A 20,735-nucleotide genomic window follows, 5' to 3' on the forward strand; every position below is an offset into this window, starting at 1 on the left:
ACATTTTTTTTTATCAATGTTGAAAACCGTTGTGCATTTTTTTTTATTCTTTGATTTAATTTATTTGAAATAGATTCTTTTGAAACATTATACATGTCTTTACTGTAACTTTTGATCAATTTAATGCATCCTTGCTGAATAAAAGTATTGATCCGAAAATAAATAATAATTATTTACTGACTCCAAACTTTTGAATGGTAGTGTATAATGTTACAAAAGCTTTCTATTTCAGATAAATGCTGTTCTTTTGAACTTTCAATTCATCAAAGAATCTTGAAAATAAATGTTCATAACTGTACAATTTGTACATAACAAAGTAGAGAGTTTAAATGTTGTAGGATTTACTTCATAATTAATTGTAAAATTTACTAGGAATTTCTTACAAAGTAATGGCAAGTAACATTAATTTTAACATGAAATTTTAAAGTAAAAAAACTGAAATCGCATTACATTCTTAAACTTACTCCAATAGTCTTTTCATTCAAAACTTAAATAATTAATCGTTATATATTCATTGAATAATTCAGCCCTAAAAAGAGTTTGCCATTAAAAAATGTTCATAGGAAACCGTTTTCATAAAAAAAAAAGAAATTATATATTTGTTCATTTTCTATGCAGAGATACTCCTCAACAAAATCACCATTTTCGCTCCTGGATGGCTTATTCTTTGAAAATACAGCTATTCAAGTTATCTGGTGAAAAATCTTTTTTTTGTTTCTTTTTCTTTTTTTAATATCACTATTACAGAAAAACAGTGTCACAATATCAGTTTTTTCCAATATCGTGCAGCCTCAATTAGTTGTTTTTGTCATAATCTTCTGTTATAACCATGCAGAGATGCTTGACTATTCTTCCTCTGTCTCGCAATCTCGTCCCCACCCCTTTCCTTGTGCCTTTCTCTCACTTGCTTCTCTTCTCTCCTCCTCTTTTGTTTTCGCTCCCTCCCTCCCCCCAAGGGATCACAGAGTGATGCAGATGGGGTGGACAGCGTTCGGCCAGACTGCTTTGATTTTAATGCATGTGACCTGGAAGTGTGTCTGTGTGTGTGTTTGTCCATTTTGTGTGAGGGAGAGTGTTGATGCGCCTTCTCGTATTGAAGCAGTTAATGAATTGCTTCATGGAGCTTCTGACGCCATTTATTAAAATCTTCAGCAGAATCCCAGCAGTCATGATGAACTGACTGCCCTCTCACAGCACCAGGCCTGCACATTACATGAATTATTGTTAGAGCTATAGATCTGAGAATATGATATTGCTTTTCACTCGAGCACTATAGCAGTGGTGTACTCTGCAATCTAACCCAGTATGGTTGCACATGTATGATCATTGTGCATTATTTATGATTTGCTTGTAACTGTGGCATCAAAGGATGTTTATTTGAAAAATTCAGTTTGACTTCCTTAATGTGATACATAGAGGACATGCATCATCGGAAAAAGCTGCCTATCATTGTTGGAGGCACAAACTACTACATTGAATCCATTTTATGGAATGTGCTCATCGACACTGGGGTAAATGTGAGTTTTAATGCTTTGATTATAAAGAATTGCTTTGTTCAAAAACCTAGTCATCTGCCTACGGGGGCAGCATTTTAAAGTTGCAATGTAACAAAAGTAGAAACAGCTCTTTTCTTCAGTATTGTGACGTACATTCTAATGAAACAGATTATCAAAAAAGAAAAAATGTGGGATGGGGACTATGTTCTATGCACCAGTTGTTGATTGGATGATGTCTAAATTATGCTGCTGTCAAAGATACCTTGTGTTTTGCGAAGAGAGAACAAAATCACAAGTCATTATAGTATTGATTTATGCATTATAGTATTGATTAAAAAGTTAAGCATTATAAAAATTATGCTGTTTTTTGGAGGATCATACTGTTAGCAACATGCTAACATCAAACTATGGACCCTTTCCACAGTCTGTGATGATTCATTTCCACAATTATTAACGTCATAATGAAGTTTTTAATGTGCATTTTTAACACTATACTTTGTGTAATATTACCTTGGATTTAAATTTCAGAAAACTCTGAGTGTGTCTAATACAACGGCTGAGGGAATGGCTTTCTCTCTTTTGACTATCATAATCAATCTTTCGATATTTTTTTCATTTTTGGGAAAGTCGTACAATTGTGGATTTTCTCTTTTTCTGTTGGAGCAGTAGAAGTTTATTTAAGGAGTTGACTGTGTAAGTTTACATGGCTTCTGCTTCTGAGAACACTGGAAATGTGAAAAGGGTCCATTTAAATCAATCAAAAATCAAGGCTGTGAATTGTTGCCACCTCACATTGTGCGCATCTATTGTAGACCGAATGACTGATTATAATGAGTTTGATTGCCTTTTGTCTCATCGTGTCACTCCGCTAGTGTCTTAGACACTGTGTTAAAAGGCAGTATGCAACAAGGCAGCTCACTACATTTGAAACAGAGCTAGTAAGTTATTAGTAATATTAAAAGGCTGTCTGTGTATCTATTGGCAGAGATAATCTAAACGAGTCCTCCTCTGTCTGACCTACAGCAGGGGAGTGACACAGAATCCGAAAATGGTGGGACTTCTGAATCAAAGACGGAGCTTGAGAAACTGGGTGGTCCTGAACTTCACAGACGTTTAAAGGAGGTGGATCCTGACATGGCCGCCATATTGCACCCTCATGACGCACGCAAGATTGCGAGGTAATTATTTCAGTGAAAGTAATGCTGTGTTAAATTCAGAGCTTAAGTTCATTCAAATGGACAACTTGGTTCTTGGACCTGCAGGTCTGGCTCTTTGGAATACATTTGGGTTTGGATCTGAAGGGTCTTTTGTATTACGGGGTCTGGTAATGGTCTGGGTCATGTAACATTTAGTCTTGACTCCAGCACTTTGTGTGCAAATAAACCTATTTTCTTCATTAGTACCCTTTCTGATGTGTTGAAATTGAAACTATCAAGTTAAGTTCCTGGTGTTTGAACCTGCCTCCTTTTCAGATACCAGCAAAGATCTTTGTCCACGTCACTTTATTTACTGCACTTTTCTCATTTATGCTCTTTTCTTAGCCTTGTTGTTGTTTTTCCCCCTCATACATTTCTCTTAAAAGGAGCAGAGTTAAAGTGAACTTGGGTAGAAACCTTAGCATATGATATTGTGGTAAATTTTGGCATTTGTTGGGCTGCATCTATTTTTCCACCTGTGTGGGAGAACTGATGGCTGTGGCTTCCAAGCGTGTTACACACGTTTTCACATGCTTCAACTGGTGTTTGATTGGTGTCAAGGGGCCGATTAGCACCTCTTCTCAGAACTATGTGCTTGTTTAATTGATGCCAGCCTGTGTGCCACTGCGTCTACAGCAGGGGTCTCCAACACGTCGCTCGCGAGCTACCAGTAGCTCTTGGCCTGATTGGAGGTAGCTCGCCAATGGCCCGTTCACATATCGCGTCTTTTGCACGCTCAAGTTCGTTATTTCAAATGGAGGAAGGTCATAATTGAAGCGACGCGCTCATTTTTTACAGGCACAGCGAGATGAAAAAATCCATTAGCTACTTAAACTTCTTTGTCGTTGTGGAGAGCGCAGTGTATGGTTGCATAGCAACGACAGACAAAATCGGACCGAATTTTACTATTAAAGGGATAGTTCACCCAAAAATGAAAATTATGTCATTAATGACCTAGCCTCATGTCGTTCCAAGCCCGTAAGACCTCCGTTCATCTTCGGAACACAGTTTAAGATATTTTAGATTCAGTCCGAGAGCTTTTTGTCCCTCCATTGAAAATCTATGTATGGTATACTGTCCTTGTCCAGAAAGGCAATAAAGACATCATCAAAGAAGTCCATGTGACCTCAGTGTGTTAGTTAGAATTTTTTGAAGCATCGAAAATACATTTTGTTCCAAAAATAACAAAAACGACGACTTTATTCAGCATTGTATTCTCTTCCGGTTCTGTTGTCAATCCGATTTCATGAGTCCGCTGACGTAAGACGAGCTTACGTGTTATCTGGTGCGCCCGAGCTTCGTTTACAGTCTGAGGGAGACGCACGCTGTAAACAAAACAATCTTTGCAAACATGTCTAAGGATTTCGACACAGGGGAAGACTTGCATTTTTTTTAACCAGACATATTTATTTGAACCCGAATACACGGACGCACCAGATAACACGTCAGCAGCTTCACTGGCCTCGTGAACGCGGATTGACAACAGAACCGGAAGAGAATACAATGCTGAATAAAGTCATCGTTTTTGTTATTTTTGGAACAAAATGTATTTTTGATGCTTCAAAAAATTCCAACTAACCCCCTGAGGTCATTGGACTAATTTGATGATGTCTTTATTGCCTTTCTGGACATGGACAGTATACCATACATAGATTTTCAATGGAGGGACAAAAAGCTCTCGGACTAAATCTAAAATATCTTAAACTGTGTTCCGAAGATGAACGGAGGTCTTACGGGCTTGGAACGACATGAGGGTGAGTCATTAATGACATAATTTTCATTTTTGGGTGAACTAACCCTTTAATAATAAAAGATTAGCTAATGTGCATTGTAAACGTCAGTAATTTATCTTTTTTGACTCATTCTTTTTATAAAAATGATTTAAAGGCTGAAATATCTGAGGTTTCTTTTTATAAATCTTTTTTGTCAAAACTTTATTTGCACTTGTAGGCTACATGTTAGTAGATATGTCGCAAGACACTCCTTTAAAATCTGGCCATCATTTTTAATGTTGTTATTTTAATGTTTATGTAAACAAAAAGTGCATATTAATGCTAATTTGTTATTTGCTGGTTTTCGACATAAAACTTGGTGAATTGATTTTATTGTGTATTAGTAGCCTACTTTTTGAACAGGATTCTGTAATAACCATGATCATTTTGGCCACTAATCATGAAATGAAATTTTCATGCCATTTCACCTCTAGTTAAGATGCACTGTAAAATCAATTATAATTATGTGTTTTTACAGTATAATATGCAAAGTTTATTTAATTTTAAAAAAATAATCTCTGATTCTGTTTTTTTCTATGACATTTAAGGGTGACGTATATAGGCCTGCAAAAACTCTTTCAGGTCTAAAACAGTTTAGATAGTTGTTAATATGAGAGTTATGAGACATTATTTAAGAGATTTAAGTATTGTATTACACGAGTAGCTCTCGGCCACTATCTTTTTTTAAAAAGTAGCTCTCAAATGAAAAAAGGTTGGAGACCCCTGGTCTACAGTATTGCTGCGGTAGAAGAGCTTCTCTCCCACAGTTAAGAGTGCTAATGTCTCCTTACTGATATCAGCTGCTTCTGAGGAAATGACTTGCTTGAAGTCCCATGAACCTTTCTCTTCAGCGTGACCAAACTATAACTTCATTCGTCTTTTTTGTTTGTTTTTTTGTTTGTTCATGTTCTTGTTTGGTATGTCGCGTGCTCTTTCCAAATAATATGTTCAGTTGAGAGCTTATTATTTTATCTGAAGTCATGTAGTATTTTGACTGAAGTCATGTAGTATTTTGACTAAGTATAATATGGTCAATTTATTGGTTGATTGACAGGAGTCTGCAGGTGTATATGGACACTGGAGTTCCACACAGTCGGCTTTTGGAGGAGCAGCGAGGGCAGGATGGAGGAGATTGTCTTGGGGGTCCCATGCGGTTCCAGAACCCTTGCATCTTCTGGCTGCACTACAAAATGAATGGTAGCAACCAGTCATTTTAGATTGTGACTATAACATGTCTTCAGTATTTTCATTTAATTTCTTCATTCTTCCTCTCCTGTAGCTCTGGATGAGAGGTTGGACAAGCGTGTGGATCAGATGTTATCGCTCGGGCTGATTGATGAGCTCAGAGATTTTCACCTGCGCTTCAATGAGAAGATGATCAAAGAGAGCAGGTAAATCTTAATGTTAAACAAAACAATTTAAAAAATAAACAAAACGATGATGCAAACAAATGCAGCTTTACAAATTAAAATGGTTTATCATCAGCTTCATAGATTTATCAGTATCTATAATTATTTTACTTTCCTAGTTATTGTTGAATAATATCAGCCACCTCTCTATTGTGTCTCTGATTTTTTTTTGAGATCCTCTATTTGGTATTAGCCTGACTACGTCAGACTTCCTACTTCCGCTAATTTCATTTCGCTCCTGTAGTCAGTCTGAGATAGCAGCCTATCTTTCTGTTTTCCACCGGCCTGAAAACAGCCTGGCCAATCAACGAACAGAGGGCGGGCTGAAAGCCGTGACGTAGTCGGTAAGCGCCGTGTTTAAGATTAGGTCAGGGAAATCGAAAACGACCGCTGATATGGAGACGCGGATGCAATTCGCTCTGTTGTGGAGAATATTCCCCGTATTAGCAAACTGAAGCCCGAACACGAAGAGTGTGTATTAAACATTTTGAATGGAGGTGATGTTGTGGCCCTACTCCCTTTGGGAAAAGTTTAATTTATCAACTATTACCGATCGTCAGCGAGAGACTGGGGAGCCTTTTGACAGGTCAGTGTCTCTTTTCTTTTCCAGGTCTTAAATACCGTAAAACTTCAAATAATAGCCCGGGCTTTTATTTGCCCAAATCGTCGAACTGCACCGGCTTGTACTTGAGATAGGCGTCTAACTTATATGAGACAGGTTGAGATGTTGTTCATTGAGATGTTGTTCCTAGAGTCTATAATCTCTAAAAATCTCCAAATGCTCCACGTGAAACCGCGGTCTTCCGACCTCGTTTGTGCCCTGTCAAGCGCAGCAGTCATTCTATTACATCTCTCACAGATCAAAAAAGTCGTTTGATCCGTGGTTCGATGCGGCTGTGTCGGCGCATAACATACGTCATAAACAAACTTATCTGATTGGCTTACGGGTAACCAATGATTTTAAACTTCAGTACGCGCCCCCTAGCGAGAGAGAAAACACTTCTCTATTATGCTATCCCAGACTCTGTGTACGAAGCAAAGTGAAGTAGCAGAGTCTGGTATTACCAGGCTAATTTGGTATATGGAACTAGATCAGATTTGTTTTGTATTCGTAATCCTTGTATTACCTCTGAATGAACCATGTGTAATTTATCTCTCAAGTTGCTTGACACAATAGCTACATGGCTTCCTTTTTTCTTCAACTGTCAGAAAAATTCAAGAAAGTTAAGTTTCACAGGCTGAACCTGTTCTGCACATCGGACCTTTTAAGTTAACAAGTTGAAGCAGGTTTATCACCTGCTGTTCCTGTCTACAGTGGGTTTTTCTCTTAAGTAATGGTGGCAAGCCAGGGATTTGACAAGTGAATTGTTTCCGATAACTGACATAGATGTCAGTTAATTTTAGTAAAGTGACTGATGTTCCTTAAAACACACCTGAATCATTCGACCGGCTCAGAGTATGTAGAGTTACAAGAGGTTGCCATTTACACTTGTGTGCCTTTTGAATTCACAGGAAAATAATTGGCCCATATTGCTGCTTAACATTTGATGTGACCTTGGCATAAGAGTGTTATTGATGGCTTATTATCTGTTAAATAAATTTCTGTTTTTCCATTGTGCATCCCGTATTTATGAAGACTATTAAAATCTTAACATGCATATGTATTTAAATATGACATTAAAATGTAAAACATGTTATTACTTTCGAACATATAGTTACAATATGCTTCTCAAAGGCAAGCATTGCTATTACTATTGCTCATACTTCGGTTAGGGATTTGAACAATCCTTAGTTTTAACCTTCAGGACATTTATCTGACACTGTTTGAGGTAAAGATATCAATGTGTGGCTTGAGGAAAACTGCGTTATAACATTTCTAAAATGTTATACTCTAATATTATAACACTCTAACAATTACTTGGAAACGATCGCAATAAGATGTGAAAAAGAACTCAATGCTGTGCTCGTGCTGACTGACACAGGGCTGAAGTGTGTACACAGAAAGCTGAAATTCTGTTCTCTTTCACGTCTTATTGCACTTGAATGGTCGAATACACACACAATTTTGTCAAAATCCCCATTGTGTGGTGTATTCATGTAAACAGTTGGTTATGTCTGAAGTGCAAGTAAACAGTTGGATGTAAATCGTATTTGTATCAGTATAATGGATCCGTGCATTCGCTCTTAAAGGGAAAGCAGCCTAATAAACCTGCTGCTCTGTCATTATTGTTTATCAAACAAAAGTGAAAATAACTTGCTGCTCTTGACTGTAATACTAGTTATTGAAATAATACAGTGAATTTGATTTTCACATTTGATTATTAATTTCTGTACTATTTCTAACTACATGTTAAATAAACCTATAGTACCTGGAAACATTTAATTTGTTTAATTCATATGTTTGTTATATTATAATTGTCCTCATTTTTTTAATTTGCTTTTTTGTTCTTATTTTTAATAACGAGGAAAAAAAAATCTATAAACATGATGTATCGTTATCGTGAAATATAATTTCTCATACCTTGAAATAAAGTTTTTGGTCATATCACCCATCCCTAATAGAAACCATTTGGCAACCACTCTCAACAGCCTAGAAATCATAAACCATATCTATGACAAGGAAATGCCCTGTCAACCACTCATAACACCATATCAACCACATAGAAACGCCCTGGCAACCACTCATAACATCCTAATAATTGCATAGACACGACCTGTCAATCACCCATAACACCCTCACAGGTATGGCCAGGCAACCACTCATAAGACTAGCAACCATAAGGAAACACCCTGGCAACCACTCAACATCATAGAAATCACATAAAAACATCCTGACAACCACTCATAACACACTAACAATTGCATAGAAATAACCTGGCAACCACTCATAACACCCTCACATAGACATGGCCAGGCAACCACTCATAAGACCCTAGCAACCATGTAGAAATGCCCTGAAAACAACTCAACCCCCTAATAACCACATTGTATTGCACTGGCAACCAACATTAACACCCTGACTATATAGTGGTGAGTTTTGCAAAGACAAGCATAGTGCAGTGCCTGTTAGCGAATTTACGGCACAGCAGATCACACTGCAATCTTCCAATCTTGCGGCAATCAGATCAAGAGCGAAGCCCATGATGCAGTGTCCTGTGCTTTAGCCTGTGTTTATGGATGCACTAACAATATTTGTTTGATAAGGTGATTAATTATTGATTGTTAGTGCTGTCACATGCTTTGTTGTGCAGGGATATTGGCGGAGGGACTGCACTGCGGTGTGTCTGTGTGTGTGTGTGTGGATGTTGATGACACAGCAGTGTCTGGGGTTGGGCAGCTCTGGGTGTGGCTTCTGCCGATTGATGGCCGACTGCCCAGCGCTCCGTCCAGCCGATCGCACCCCACCTCCCCTCTTAGACGTCTTCGCTGGCAAACTTGCCACCCAAGCACTTTTCTCCTGTTTCCTCGCGTCATCCTACTCTCTTCTTCCCCCTTTTCCTCTTCTTTATGTCTGCATCTGCCACCCTTTCACCAGCCCTCTCGCCTTACACGGGGAGCAGTCACTAGGCAGCAAGGTCAGACTTCGACTGAGAGGGAATGGAAAGGAGAGACAGGCAATCTCGCTCTGTCCTGTCAATAGACCCCCTCCCCCTCACCCTGTCTGCAATGTCTGTGTCCCTGTGACCTGACCGGCTGATCTCTCTTTCTGTTTTCTGAGCTGTATGACAACTCATTTTTACCCCAGGGGCTGGGGTTCTGATGCACCCAGTGACCGCTTTTCCATCTAAAATTGGGTCCCATTAAACATTGGCTGTGATTTCACCCTTGAGTTCACCCAAAAGGCATTATATTTAGAATGTTGTTCTGTAAATTCAGCTACAGCTAATCAATAACATTGATAACACAAAGATGTCATTGTTGTTCAGTCAGTGACATCACTTTACAGTTGCCTTAAGTGTATTTGTATGATGAAATATATTTTAAAAATGACCAGAGTGAGCTGTTGAATAATTGCGCTAAAATAAGGGAGCACAACTCTTTAAATATTGTTATAGTTTAATGTTAGCAAGTTGATGCTTTGACAGATTTTTTGTGCTCTGATTACTTTTCCCAGTGCAACACTTGAAATGTTACGAGAGCGTTTATATTTCACAAAAGAGCTTGCCGTAACAGCACATTGCTGTTGAACTTCTGACTTCACTGAATGTCACCCAGACAGAGCGCAACAGAGAAAGAGAGGGCAATCATTTTGATAAATCTGATGCTGTACAATGCTTAAATGCAATCAAGTTGAATTGAAGTCCTAAGTGAAAGAATCAGAGCTGTAATGGCAGTATAAGCCTTACGTCCCCATTACATTTTATAGGAAAAATAATAGTAATAATTTACTGTTTTTTTTTCCTTTTCTTTTTTTGTGGCCTTGGTGAACAAACTTAAAAAAAACTTTTGAAACCCAAACTTTTGAACAGTAGTGTATATTTATATAGCTTTTTGGATAAAATACTGGGCTGTCCCCGACTAAATTGTTTTCTAGTCAACTAGTAGTCATTCGTTTAAGCCATTAGTCGACTCATCGCACATTTATATTAATTTAAATTATTATATACTGAGGATAATACTAAACCATAATGAGCCTGTAATAAATATAGGCATAAAATATAGACTATTCTATGCTCAAGCTTCCTGCAAAGCACCAGCAAAAGTAATGATTATGAATAGGGGTCGACCGATATGTGATTTTCAGGGCCAATGCCGATACCGATTATTACAGATCAAGTAGACCGATAACCGATATTTTGAACCGAAATATAGCCTATGTCTGGTGTAAAAATGTAAATTAATGTCAAAATTAAGAATAACAAAGGGTTTTGACACATACTTTCTTTAAATGATTTCAAACATATCTTTGAATCTGAGAACTGTTAATAATAACATTATTCTACCAGAAACGTACATTTACACTTATAAAAAATTTTTTGGGAAAAAAGATTTTATTCTTAAATCTGAACATTAAGTCATATAGAGGACATGTTAAACTATGAGAAACACACAGCATGCCATCTCAGCATGTTTTTATGATTGAATAAAATACATTTTTATTGGCATTTCACACCTAAAACGTCGGCTCCTGTCACAGACGAATTTGTATATGTTAGAATGGATTCATAATGAATTTCTTTGATACAAATAGCATTTTCTTATTGGTCAAATGTCCCTGATTGTATCTAACATGGTTTTGTAATTGCTTTAAGAAATATTTAGAAACTTTTCGGTCAACTGTAGTACACAAAATCACAGAATACCCGCCAGACATTCATATAGTTGTAAAAAAACTAGCTTTACATAGGAGATTTTTACCAAAACATAGTGTTGGATATATACCCCCACCTTCATCTACACAATTAAAGAAATTAATTCATCAATATTTCCTCATAGTAAATTTTTATATCATAATTTCCTGTGTGACAGGACTGACCGTGGCGTGACAGGACTGACTCAATGGATTTCGTTGATGTAGAAAGAGTTATGTTTTGTGTTCTTTATTTGTACATTTCCTGAAGAAAATGTGAAGTGGTGCTTGCAGTGGCAAAACTCGCCACTCGGTTGCTAGGGTGTGGTACATGATTGCATACGAGCCAACAAACATGTCTGTACGATGTTCTGGTGCTGAGATATGTCTTATTCATGTATTCAGGTGTTCTGGGTGGTTGCTAGGGTGTTCTGTGTGGTTGCTATGGTGTTGCTAGGCAGTTGCTAGGGTATTCTGGGTATTTCTAAGGCGTTGGTAGGGTGTGCTTGGTGGTTGCTATGGTGTTGCTAGGAAGTTGCTAGGGTATTTTGGGTGGTTGCTATGGTGTTGCTAGGCGGTTGCTATGGTATTCTGGAAGGTTGCTAGGGTGTTGCTAGGGTGTCTGGGTGGTTGCTATGGTGTTTTACTATGGCATGCATTAAATGCATATTATATGCATTAAAGGTAATACAAAAAGAACAATGCCATTATTGTGCAACAATGCAATGACCGTAAGGCGTTGTCACAGGACTGTCAGGCCATGTCACATAGGGATGTGACGGGGCCTGACAGCCGCCATTTTAAACTGCCATTACTCAACAGTTTTTATGCTTACATGCTAACAGGCTAACATGCAAGCAAGGAATTTCAGTAACATTTTTAGAGATGTTTTGGATTTAAAAAAAAATCATATTTTTCTTAATCATCTATTTATATAGATATATTTGGTGTCTGTGAGTCAAGTAACCTATACGCTGAGGTTTGGTTAATTTTTGCGATGTACTCCAGTTCAGGGAAACCAAGACAGCATAAAGCGCGTCCTGTTTGTTTTCTTTATTTTACAAAAGCGCAACGTTTTGTTGTTATTGTGAGTTCACACAAATCAAAGTAGAGCCTTTACAGTTCCCATTGAGCCATTACTCAGCCTGTTAGCATGCTAGCGTAAAAACTGTTAACATGCAAGCAAGGAATTTCAGTAACATTTTTAGAGATGTTTTGGATTTAAAAAAAAAAAAAGGGATGTTTTCCCATGACAGGGCCTGACCCTTTAGCTCGTCGTCCTCAAAAAAAAAAACATACTAAAACAAGTTTAAAATCATACAATTCAATGAGAGAACTTACCCTTGATCATGTCAGCTTCACCTCTGTCAAATTATGTCACTTCCTCTGAGTCATATGTTATCTTCCATATTTTATGTAGAGTTTTATGTAAACGTGACAGGACTGACCGAAAACATGGGGACAGTTGTAAAATGGTATTTATTTGTAGAATTTATGTATAATTTCATGTTTTTAATCAATTGATGTGAATGATAAGAAACTTGTAATTGATGGAGTTATTTTCTAAATAACAGTTTTTGGCATAACAAAACTATGAAAGCTTTAGCTCCCGTTTGGCTGAGGACAAGGAAAGGATTTGTGATTGTCAAAAGTGTTTTAATAAAGAAAAAAATATCTGAGAACCTAATGAATGACATATTCATTTACAAACCCACTCACAGAAATCAACCATCAGTCAGTTTTAGAATTTTTTTGGATCAAATACTTTTTATTCACTGTAAAGGTGATGATACACAGGGCAACTTTTTGAGCAATGTTTCTGGGCAATTTTGCCGTCAATGGGCAACCAGATGAGACGCAGGGTACACGACCGATCTAAATTATCCAGATAGAAATGTATTGCCCATTTTCAATGGGAAAGTGCCCAAGCAACAATCGCTTGCCAAGATTGCCCAGCAACATTGCTCAAAAAGTTGCCCTGTGTATCATCACCTTAACAGTTCAAGGACAGATAATGTAGCCTATGTTTCTGGTAGAATGTCCCACCCAGCAGCATTCTGTAAACATTTTGTAAAACTTAAAGACTCTATTTTAATGGCTAAATTTTAGTAGTCAAAAAGCATTTCTTATTAATTGAAATCATCAAACTTATTCAATTTACAGTTGAACAAAAATTAAATTTTTAGGGCCTTATAAAAAACGGAACTTTTATTTTGACGGGTTGCCGTGGAGATCTTTGAGTTTCTGTGCGTTTATGATATGACGATAGCTTTTCTCAGTTGAAGCATTAAAAAGCTCATGAAGTGCGACTCTGGAGATGATGTTTATGCAATCATGTCCTCATATAATGATGCGGCTGAGGCTGAAAACAGCGCGTCACGTGTGCTTGTGTGTGCGCGTGTGTATGTGGTAAAAGAAATCACGCGGATCTTTTTGCGATTTGAAATTCGATTTGATTTGTACTGACCTGCTTTTTATTAAGTCATCAAAGTTGACAAATTCCGTGACATTCCAATTTATACAGTAAATTCCGTTTTTATGACTGGATTCCGTCCATGTTCTCTGCATCGCGGAAATCACAGGGTCCTATTATATTGAGGTGTTTTGCAACTGCTCAAGTAGCAATAAATCACTACATTGAAAAGTCTGCTGCTGCCTTAACTTTGAGAGACAACTGATGCGTGATCAGTGAAGCAGCTCCAGTCTGCAAGTGCTTTCGGTGTGAGAATGCAAAATTTTCAGTGCCTTCAGCTTTCTGCGTTGATTGGCCCGACTCGTGACTCCTAACAAATCAGATGTGCGGGGACATTGCTCTAGTCTAGAGAGTGGTGAGTTCCGACATATGCGGCTGCGTCAGCTTTTAAAGTACTTTTAAAGTAGACATTTAAAGATTTATATAGATATATTTCTCATGTCTGTGACTCAAGTAGCCTATACACTGAGGTTTGGTTAATTTTTGTGATGTACTCCAGTTCAGGGAAACCAAGACAGCATAAAGCCTATCCTGTTTGTTTTCTTTATTTTACAAAAGCGCAACGTTTTGTTGTTATTGTCAGTTCACACAAATCAAAGTAGAGCCTTTACAGTTTCCAATGATGTATTACTCTTATTTAACCCACAAATTAAAAAACAACCCATGGCAACAATGTAAAAGTAGCTCAATTCCACGTGAAAACCACAGACTTGGCAACACTTATATGCCGCCACTTGAGAATTTTCTTTTTGTGCGACTAACCGACTAATACAATTTTGGTGGACTAAGCCTCTTCTTGTTGACTAACGTTTATTCGACTATTAGGGGGCTGCCCTAATAAAACACAAAATAAAATTTGACTTGACAAAATAGTTGTCAAACTGGCAATTTTGGCCTCAACCAGTAAATATCTCTGGCAACTGCATAGCAACACCCTGGCAACAACCCAGAACATTCTAGAATTGTGGTGCTATTTTTCATTGGTAAAGATGAGTGATATTTACTCCCGTAAAAATCTAGTACTGCTCTTCAGTTTTTGTGGGTATATAATAATTAGGTATACATAAGTAATTCATTTTTCTCTTCTGTGTTTACAGTCAGGACTATCAGCATGGCATATTCCAGTCTATTGGCTTTAAAGAGTTTCACGAGTACCTGACAGCAAGTGAGAACCTCAGTCAGGAAGAACGTGATAAACTGAAAATTAAAGGTAAGCATTTATTCACTCTGTCATTTTGTTTTAGCTTGAGTGTCTTCATTCTTTTGTTGTAAACTAAACATCTGTCAGTTCAGGCCTTGGGAATGAACATGGAGTGAGATTGTTGATGTTCTTGAAATTTTTCCGCATGAGAACAGTTATGAAACCGTTCCTGACTTCACACAAAAGAGAGCGCAAACATCTCAGACATTCATTCTGAAAGCATTCTCATGCTTTTCCAAGCAGTTTTTTTTTTTAAACGGGCAAACAAACCAGTCCTTGAACAAACTCGGCACATTTAAGCAAAAACACTTTGTCCAACACTGATTAAAATACAATTTCATTGTAATACAAAATTATCACTACCACCTTCAGACAATTTCATTGTAATACAAAATTATCACTACCACCTTCAGACAAGTATATTGTACATGTTTATGATTAGTTGCTTGTGATTAATTACTTTTTGTCACGGTAATGATTAATTAGGTGCCTGACACGCATACACAAACCAACAATTAAAAAGTGCAGACAGGAAGTCTACTTCATGCATTACAAATTGTGTTGCTGTGGACGGGACAACTTTATATTCATTTGTGAACATTTCTCATCAAATACGGAGATGTAATTCATTTGATTAACCAGCATATCTAATTCAGTTAAAACTGGTAATCGATTGACAGCCCTGTTATTAAGCAAACCGGTATTTGTCTTGTAAATTTTCAGCAGAGTTTTGAGAATTGCTCTGGTGTTTTTGTCTGATCAGATATCTGAAACATTTAGCATTTAAGAGTGAACGCTCGGTCTGTCATCAGCTGTTGAGGACCTGTAGAGAGGAAGACTTCAGGCTTTTTGTCATCTCTCTCTCTCTCTCTCTCTCTCTCTCTCTCTCTCTCTCTCTCTCTCTCTCTCTCTCTCTCTCTCTCTCTCTCTCTCTCTCTCTCTCTCTCTCTCTCTCTCTCTCTCTCTCTCTCTCTCTCTCTCTCTCTCTCTCTCTCTCTGACAGTCAGTTGGATTGGTGTCAAAATCAATTACTGGAGTGCTAAGCATGAAAGTTGCAGCACTCATAACACCGCTCATGTCTGCTGAGAGCTCATGAGTGTTTCGCTTGTTAAGTGCTCAGCATTAGTGACTTTTCAGTTGGCCGTGAAGATGAGAATGCTGCTCTCTGATTGATTTGTGTTGCTATCATGTTGATATGATGGATTGTGAATTGCATTCTAGTTTTGTGGGGATACCACTGCTAGTGAGGCGAATGTACAAACGTTAGTATGTACACTGAATCAACATAGAAAATGAAATTGTAATAGCAAGAGCAATCAGCAAACATACATGGTCCAAGCCTATACTTATTCAATTATTCAATAGATTTATGAACACTATGCTTTTATAGCACAAATTTAAGTTAAGCTTTTTTTTAAAAGTCACTTACGCTATTTTCCGGGTTCACTGTCCCGGATACCAATATTTTAACGATTCAGACTCAAGATGAATCTTTGTTTCCATATGGTGATAAAGGTTAAAATCATGTTTTTGTTTTGTTTTTTGGGTAGTTCCACAGCTCTGATAGATTGTTTGGACTCGTAAATGGTGACTAATGATGTGAGGCTTACCAACTGGATTATTAAAGAGCAAAAAGCTGCAGTTTAATTTAAATATACACTATTGTTCAATATTTGTATTCACCAAAAGGCATTAAATTTATCAGAAGTCACAGGCATTTATTATTTTACAAAAGATTTTTAATTCAAATAAATGCTGTTGTTTTGAACTTTCTATTCATCAGAGAATCCTGAAAAAATTGTATTGTTTTCCACAAAAATATTACAAATGTTTTCAACATTGATAATAAGAAATGACATTTCTTGAGTATCAGAATATTAGAATTATTTCTGAAGGATCATGTTGCAGTAAAGCCTGGAGTGTAATGGCTGCTCAAAACGCAGCCTTGCAATCGCAGGAGTACATTTTAAAAAATAAATCTAAATGGTTAACTTATTTAGAATTTTACTAATATTTCACAAAATTACTTGTTTATTGTATCTTTGATCAAATAAATTCAGCCTTAATGAGCATAAATGAATTTTTTCAAAAACATCTAAAATCTTGCGTACCCTAAACTGTTGAACGTTAGTGTATGGTCATATTCATGTTCTGTGTGCTTCTAACTGAAAGCAAAGAGCTCTGTTCTCTTGTTAACTGCACATACTTCAAGCACACAAGAGGCTCATGATGCAATATTTTCTGAGGTTTTGGTGCCACGGGTTACTGTAAAATTTAACACAACATGATGACACTAGAGTTTTGTAGATGGAGGTTAATTAATTTGGAATGAGGAGAACAATAAAAATTGCACACAGAAATTGAGATCACTCTCAAAATAAAGAATTGAGGGTTAGCTGAACCACCTAGCAGTGCTTCATGAAAGGTGTTTTTGTTTTTTTAAAGATATATATTAATATTGCGTTATAAAACTCGAGTAGTTAGTTTAATAGTAGTTAACTTGTAAAATCTAATATTCAGTGTATGCATGTATATATCCATGTTACATTTGATACAAAAAGAGATCGGAATCCACTTTCAAGTTGAAGTACAATGTAAATGCAATGTGAACTCGATATTCTTCTCATCTTTGTTTACATCAATGTGCATACCCCTTTGAACAAAGCATATAGCGGTGGTGTGCATTGTAACTGGTTGATGGAAAAAGTATTCATAAAAAGCATTCTGAAAATCATTTGAAGTGGCCATAATAACAATATGGCTTATGTTCATTATTGTGATATATCGTATTACTGTATACCGGCACATGTCTAGTCAATGTGTGTGTGTATATATATATATATATATATAATAATATAAAGAACAATTTATCTACTTTTTTGTTTGTGATTTTATGGCATATTTATATATATATATTTATCTAAGCAACAGCAGTGCAAGATTTTTAAAGGGATAGTTCACTGAAAAATGAAAATTCTGTGATCTATTCACACTCATGCCATTTGAGACAAATCTGTTTCAAATCAAAAAGTACAAAAAGGCATTATAAAATATGAAGTTTAACTGTGTTTGCTTGATGTCCGAAAACAAATCTATATGTTTCTGGTGTGTCAAGCAAGCACATTTGAGCTTCCTTTATCATTTTTGATTTGCTCCATGTATGTGCGTTGATCAATGTTTATATGTAAATAAAATCCTAAAATGAATCTGTTCATCATATAAAGTGATCTTGTATCTTCAGAAAGACAACTTTTTGTGCTTTATGCATTCATTTTTGTTGGCATGGACTTGCAATGGATCAACAAAAATTAAGCGAATATTAAAGGGGTGATGAACTGAGACATCAAATTTTCCTTGAGCTTTTGACATCTAAGAGGTCACCATATTATAAGAATATCCTGTAAGTTCCAGAACTGAAAACGTCCTTGTTAGTCCAATAAATGCTTTTATTGACACCAGGCTCAGAAAACAACTCGTTTTTCAAACTGGGGAACTATGACGTCAAAGAGGATAAAACACTACCCACGCAGAAGAAGATCAACGCCTACTTCAACGCGGCCGGTTTAGCCCCGCCCACCGATTCGCGCATTACACGCATAGCTAAATAACATAGGCCTACCTCGTGATGACAAACCGGATCGAGCTACCGAGCAGTAAACATGCCGTTTGCTAAATATTGTGCAGTGCCTGGTTGTGGAAGAAGACAGTCGCTGCATAAGCTTCCTCTGGATTCCAATAGGAATGCATGTTAAAATTTATTTTTAATGAGGTTCCAGCTGATGTGGGTAAAACATTGTCCGTTTGTTCGCTTCATTTCGCCGAGGACTGTTTTGTAAACAAGACACAGGTCGAGACAGGATTTGCAGACCGATTAAGATTGAAAAACGGTGCTGTGCCTTCTATATTGGATCCGACAGGAATGGTGCAACACACTTATGTGAGTAAAATTTCTATAAAAACATTAAAGATAGCCTACATTAGAAGTAGCATAAACAATTAACAATAACTTACCACGCTATCACAGGCTGAAGTATCCGTTGTATTTGAGGTGTTGTTGGTTCATTGTCCTGCGATTCGGGATCGGACTCTGGGTCGAACATGTATGGGCGAATCATTCCGGTTGCCATTTTACAACATTGGAAGTTTTCAAAACAATTTCCCCCACGTGCACTGACGAGTGAGTTGAAACTCATTATTATGCAAAACTGTTATCCACTCACAGCAGTGGGCGTTTACTTCCAAGTCTTCAATGCGAGACGCCCATAAAAACCGAGCGTTTTTGAGCTAGGCTCAAAACTAGGGTAGAAAATAGCCTATTACTTATTCATTTTGATGTTTTTGAATGTAAAAACCAAGCGAACGTCATAAGTTGACCTCAGGAACAATATAATTTTTTTTAAAAAGCCACTTCATGACCCCTTTAAAAATGTTTTCATTTGTGTTCCAAAGATGTAGGAAAGTCTTGATCGTTTGGAATGATATGAGGGTGAGTAAATGATCACAGAATAAATTTCTTTGGGTGACCTATCCCTTTAAATATAACATTTCAAATCCTAATATTTGTCGAAAGAAAAAAACAATATGACTAAATTGTGTAGCCTTAGTACACAGACAGCCCAAATTGCTGTGGCTCCAGTGGTAAGAGGATATACTGAAGAGGAAGTGAATTGAGGGGGGGTGGGGTGGATGAGATTTTTAATGGAACTGCCTCTTCCTCTTCTCTTTGTCCTCTATGCTTTGCTAATAAGCACTTTAAATTGTGTTGGTAAACCTATTGCGCATAAATTTATTTATTTTTTTCTCCCATTAACATCTCCCACAGTACTTGGTGTGGCCGTTATATATTGATCTTGTTATGTCTTTTTCTCACAGGGGTCGAGTCTCTCAAGCAGGCGACTCGCCGCTATGCCCGAAAACAGAACAAATGGGTCCGCAACCGATTCCTCAAGAGTAAGTCTCGCTGAATACACACTCTTTACTTGGTGTTGTGCAGTGTTCAAATTCAGAAGGCAGCTTATTTGATGCCCATAGGGCACCAAACCACAGATTGTTCTAGCCATATTTTCCCTGGAATATATTCATGAACGACATTGCATGAAAGTTCCACCACCCTTTAACGTGAGTTTGTCGTCCTCCCCTTTCCATCCTGTCTCTTGTTTGAGGGTTTAATTGTCTGTGGGGTACAGTCTCTGCTGCTAGATGCTCCGTAACACTGCAGCTGTGTTAGTTCAGAGTGCATTGCAGCCACTGGCTTCAATTTGGATCACAAGGGAAGTCTATCCACCATTAGTGTTCAGTTCCCTCATCTCAATTCTGAATTCATTGCTGGACATTAAATATTGGCTTCACTCGTGGCTTGTCTGTTGTATATTGGCTGTTGTATATTGGTCGCCCCCAGAGGTTACTGTAGCTGTGTGTTTCTTTTTCGTTTTCTTTCAGTACGGTCTAATGGTCAGGTAATCACAGCTAGTTTTAACGAGATGGACTTCACACAGACCATTAAACACACAAACAGTCATGGAGAAATACTGTGTGTGTGTTTGAAGGCTACCCCTCCCTCACAGACAGCCTCAAAATTCCAAGGCTCATGGTTCAGTATTTACTGGCCTTGGGTTGATAAAAGATCAAATGCTCGTAAAGTTTGGGTGTTTCAAGACACGGTCAGTCTGAACACTTTGTACTTTTACTTCCTAACAGACAACATTCGAATCAGCAAGCACTTCAGTGGTTAAAACAGCTGTGTGTGTATGTTTGTGCTGGTGACATCAGGGTGTGAAGTTCATCTAGAGAAAGGAGGTAAAGAACACTTCATAACAATGGAGAGTGTAGAAGTGACAATGTTAGTTTGTTGCATAATAAAAGCTATAAAGTTAAAAGGAATGTGTGCATGTGTGTGGC

At 37.4% G+C, this 20,735-nt stretch overlaps 1 protein-coding gene across 2 annotated transcripts in view; it reads left to right on the top strand.

Annotated features, from left to right (window-relative positions):
• trit1 (tRNA isopentenyltransferase 1) overlaps nucleotides 1-20,735 on the top strand; it is a 125,912-nt gene that overhangs the window by 38,367 nt on the left and 66,810 nt on the right. Inside the window, exons 3-8 of one of the 2 annotated variants that reach the window (XM_077196352.1) lie at nucleotides 1,422-1,517; nucleotides 2,520-2,674; nucleotides 5,519-5,661; nucleotides 5,744-5,855; nucleotides 14,734-14,846; nucleotides 19,710-19,787. In XM_077196352.1, coding sequence (XP_077052467.1) covers nucleotides 1,422-1,517; nucleotides 2,520-2,674; nucleotides 5,519-5,661; nucleotides 5,744-5,855; nucleotides 14,734-14,846; nucleotides 19,710-19,787 — 697 coding nt within the window. The remainder of the gene's footprint in view (nucleotides 1-1,421; nucleotides 1,518-2,519; nucleotides 2,675-5,518; nucleotides 5,662-5,743; nucleotides 5,856-14,733; nucleotides 14,847-19,709; nucleotides 19,788-20,735) is intronic. The other variant, XM_077196353.1, reaches the window with a different exon arrangement.

Source organism: Siphateles boraxobius, unplaced genomic scaffold (assembly GCF_051911475.1).
Source record: "Siphateles boraxobius isolate OS27281-9 unplaced genomic scaffold, OSU_SipBor_1 35, whole genome shotgun sequence".
NCBI lineage: Eukaryota > Metazoa > Chordata > Actinopteri > Cypriniformes > Leuciscidae > Siphateles > Siphateles boraxobius.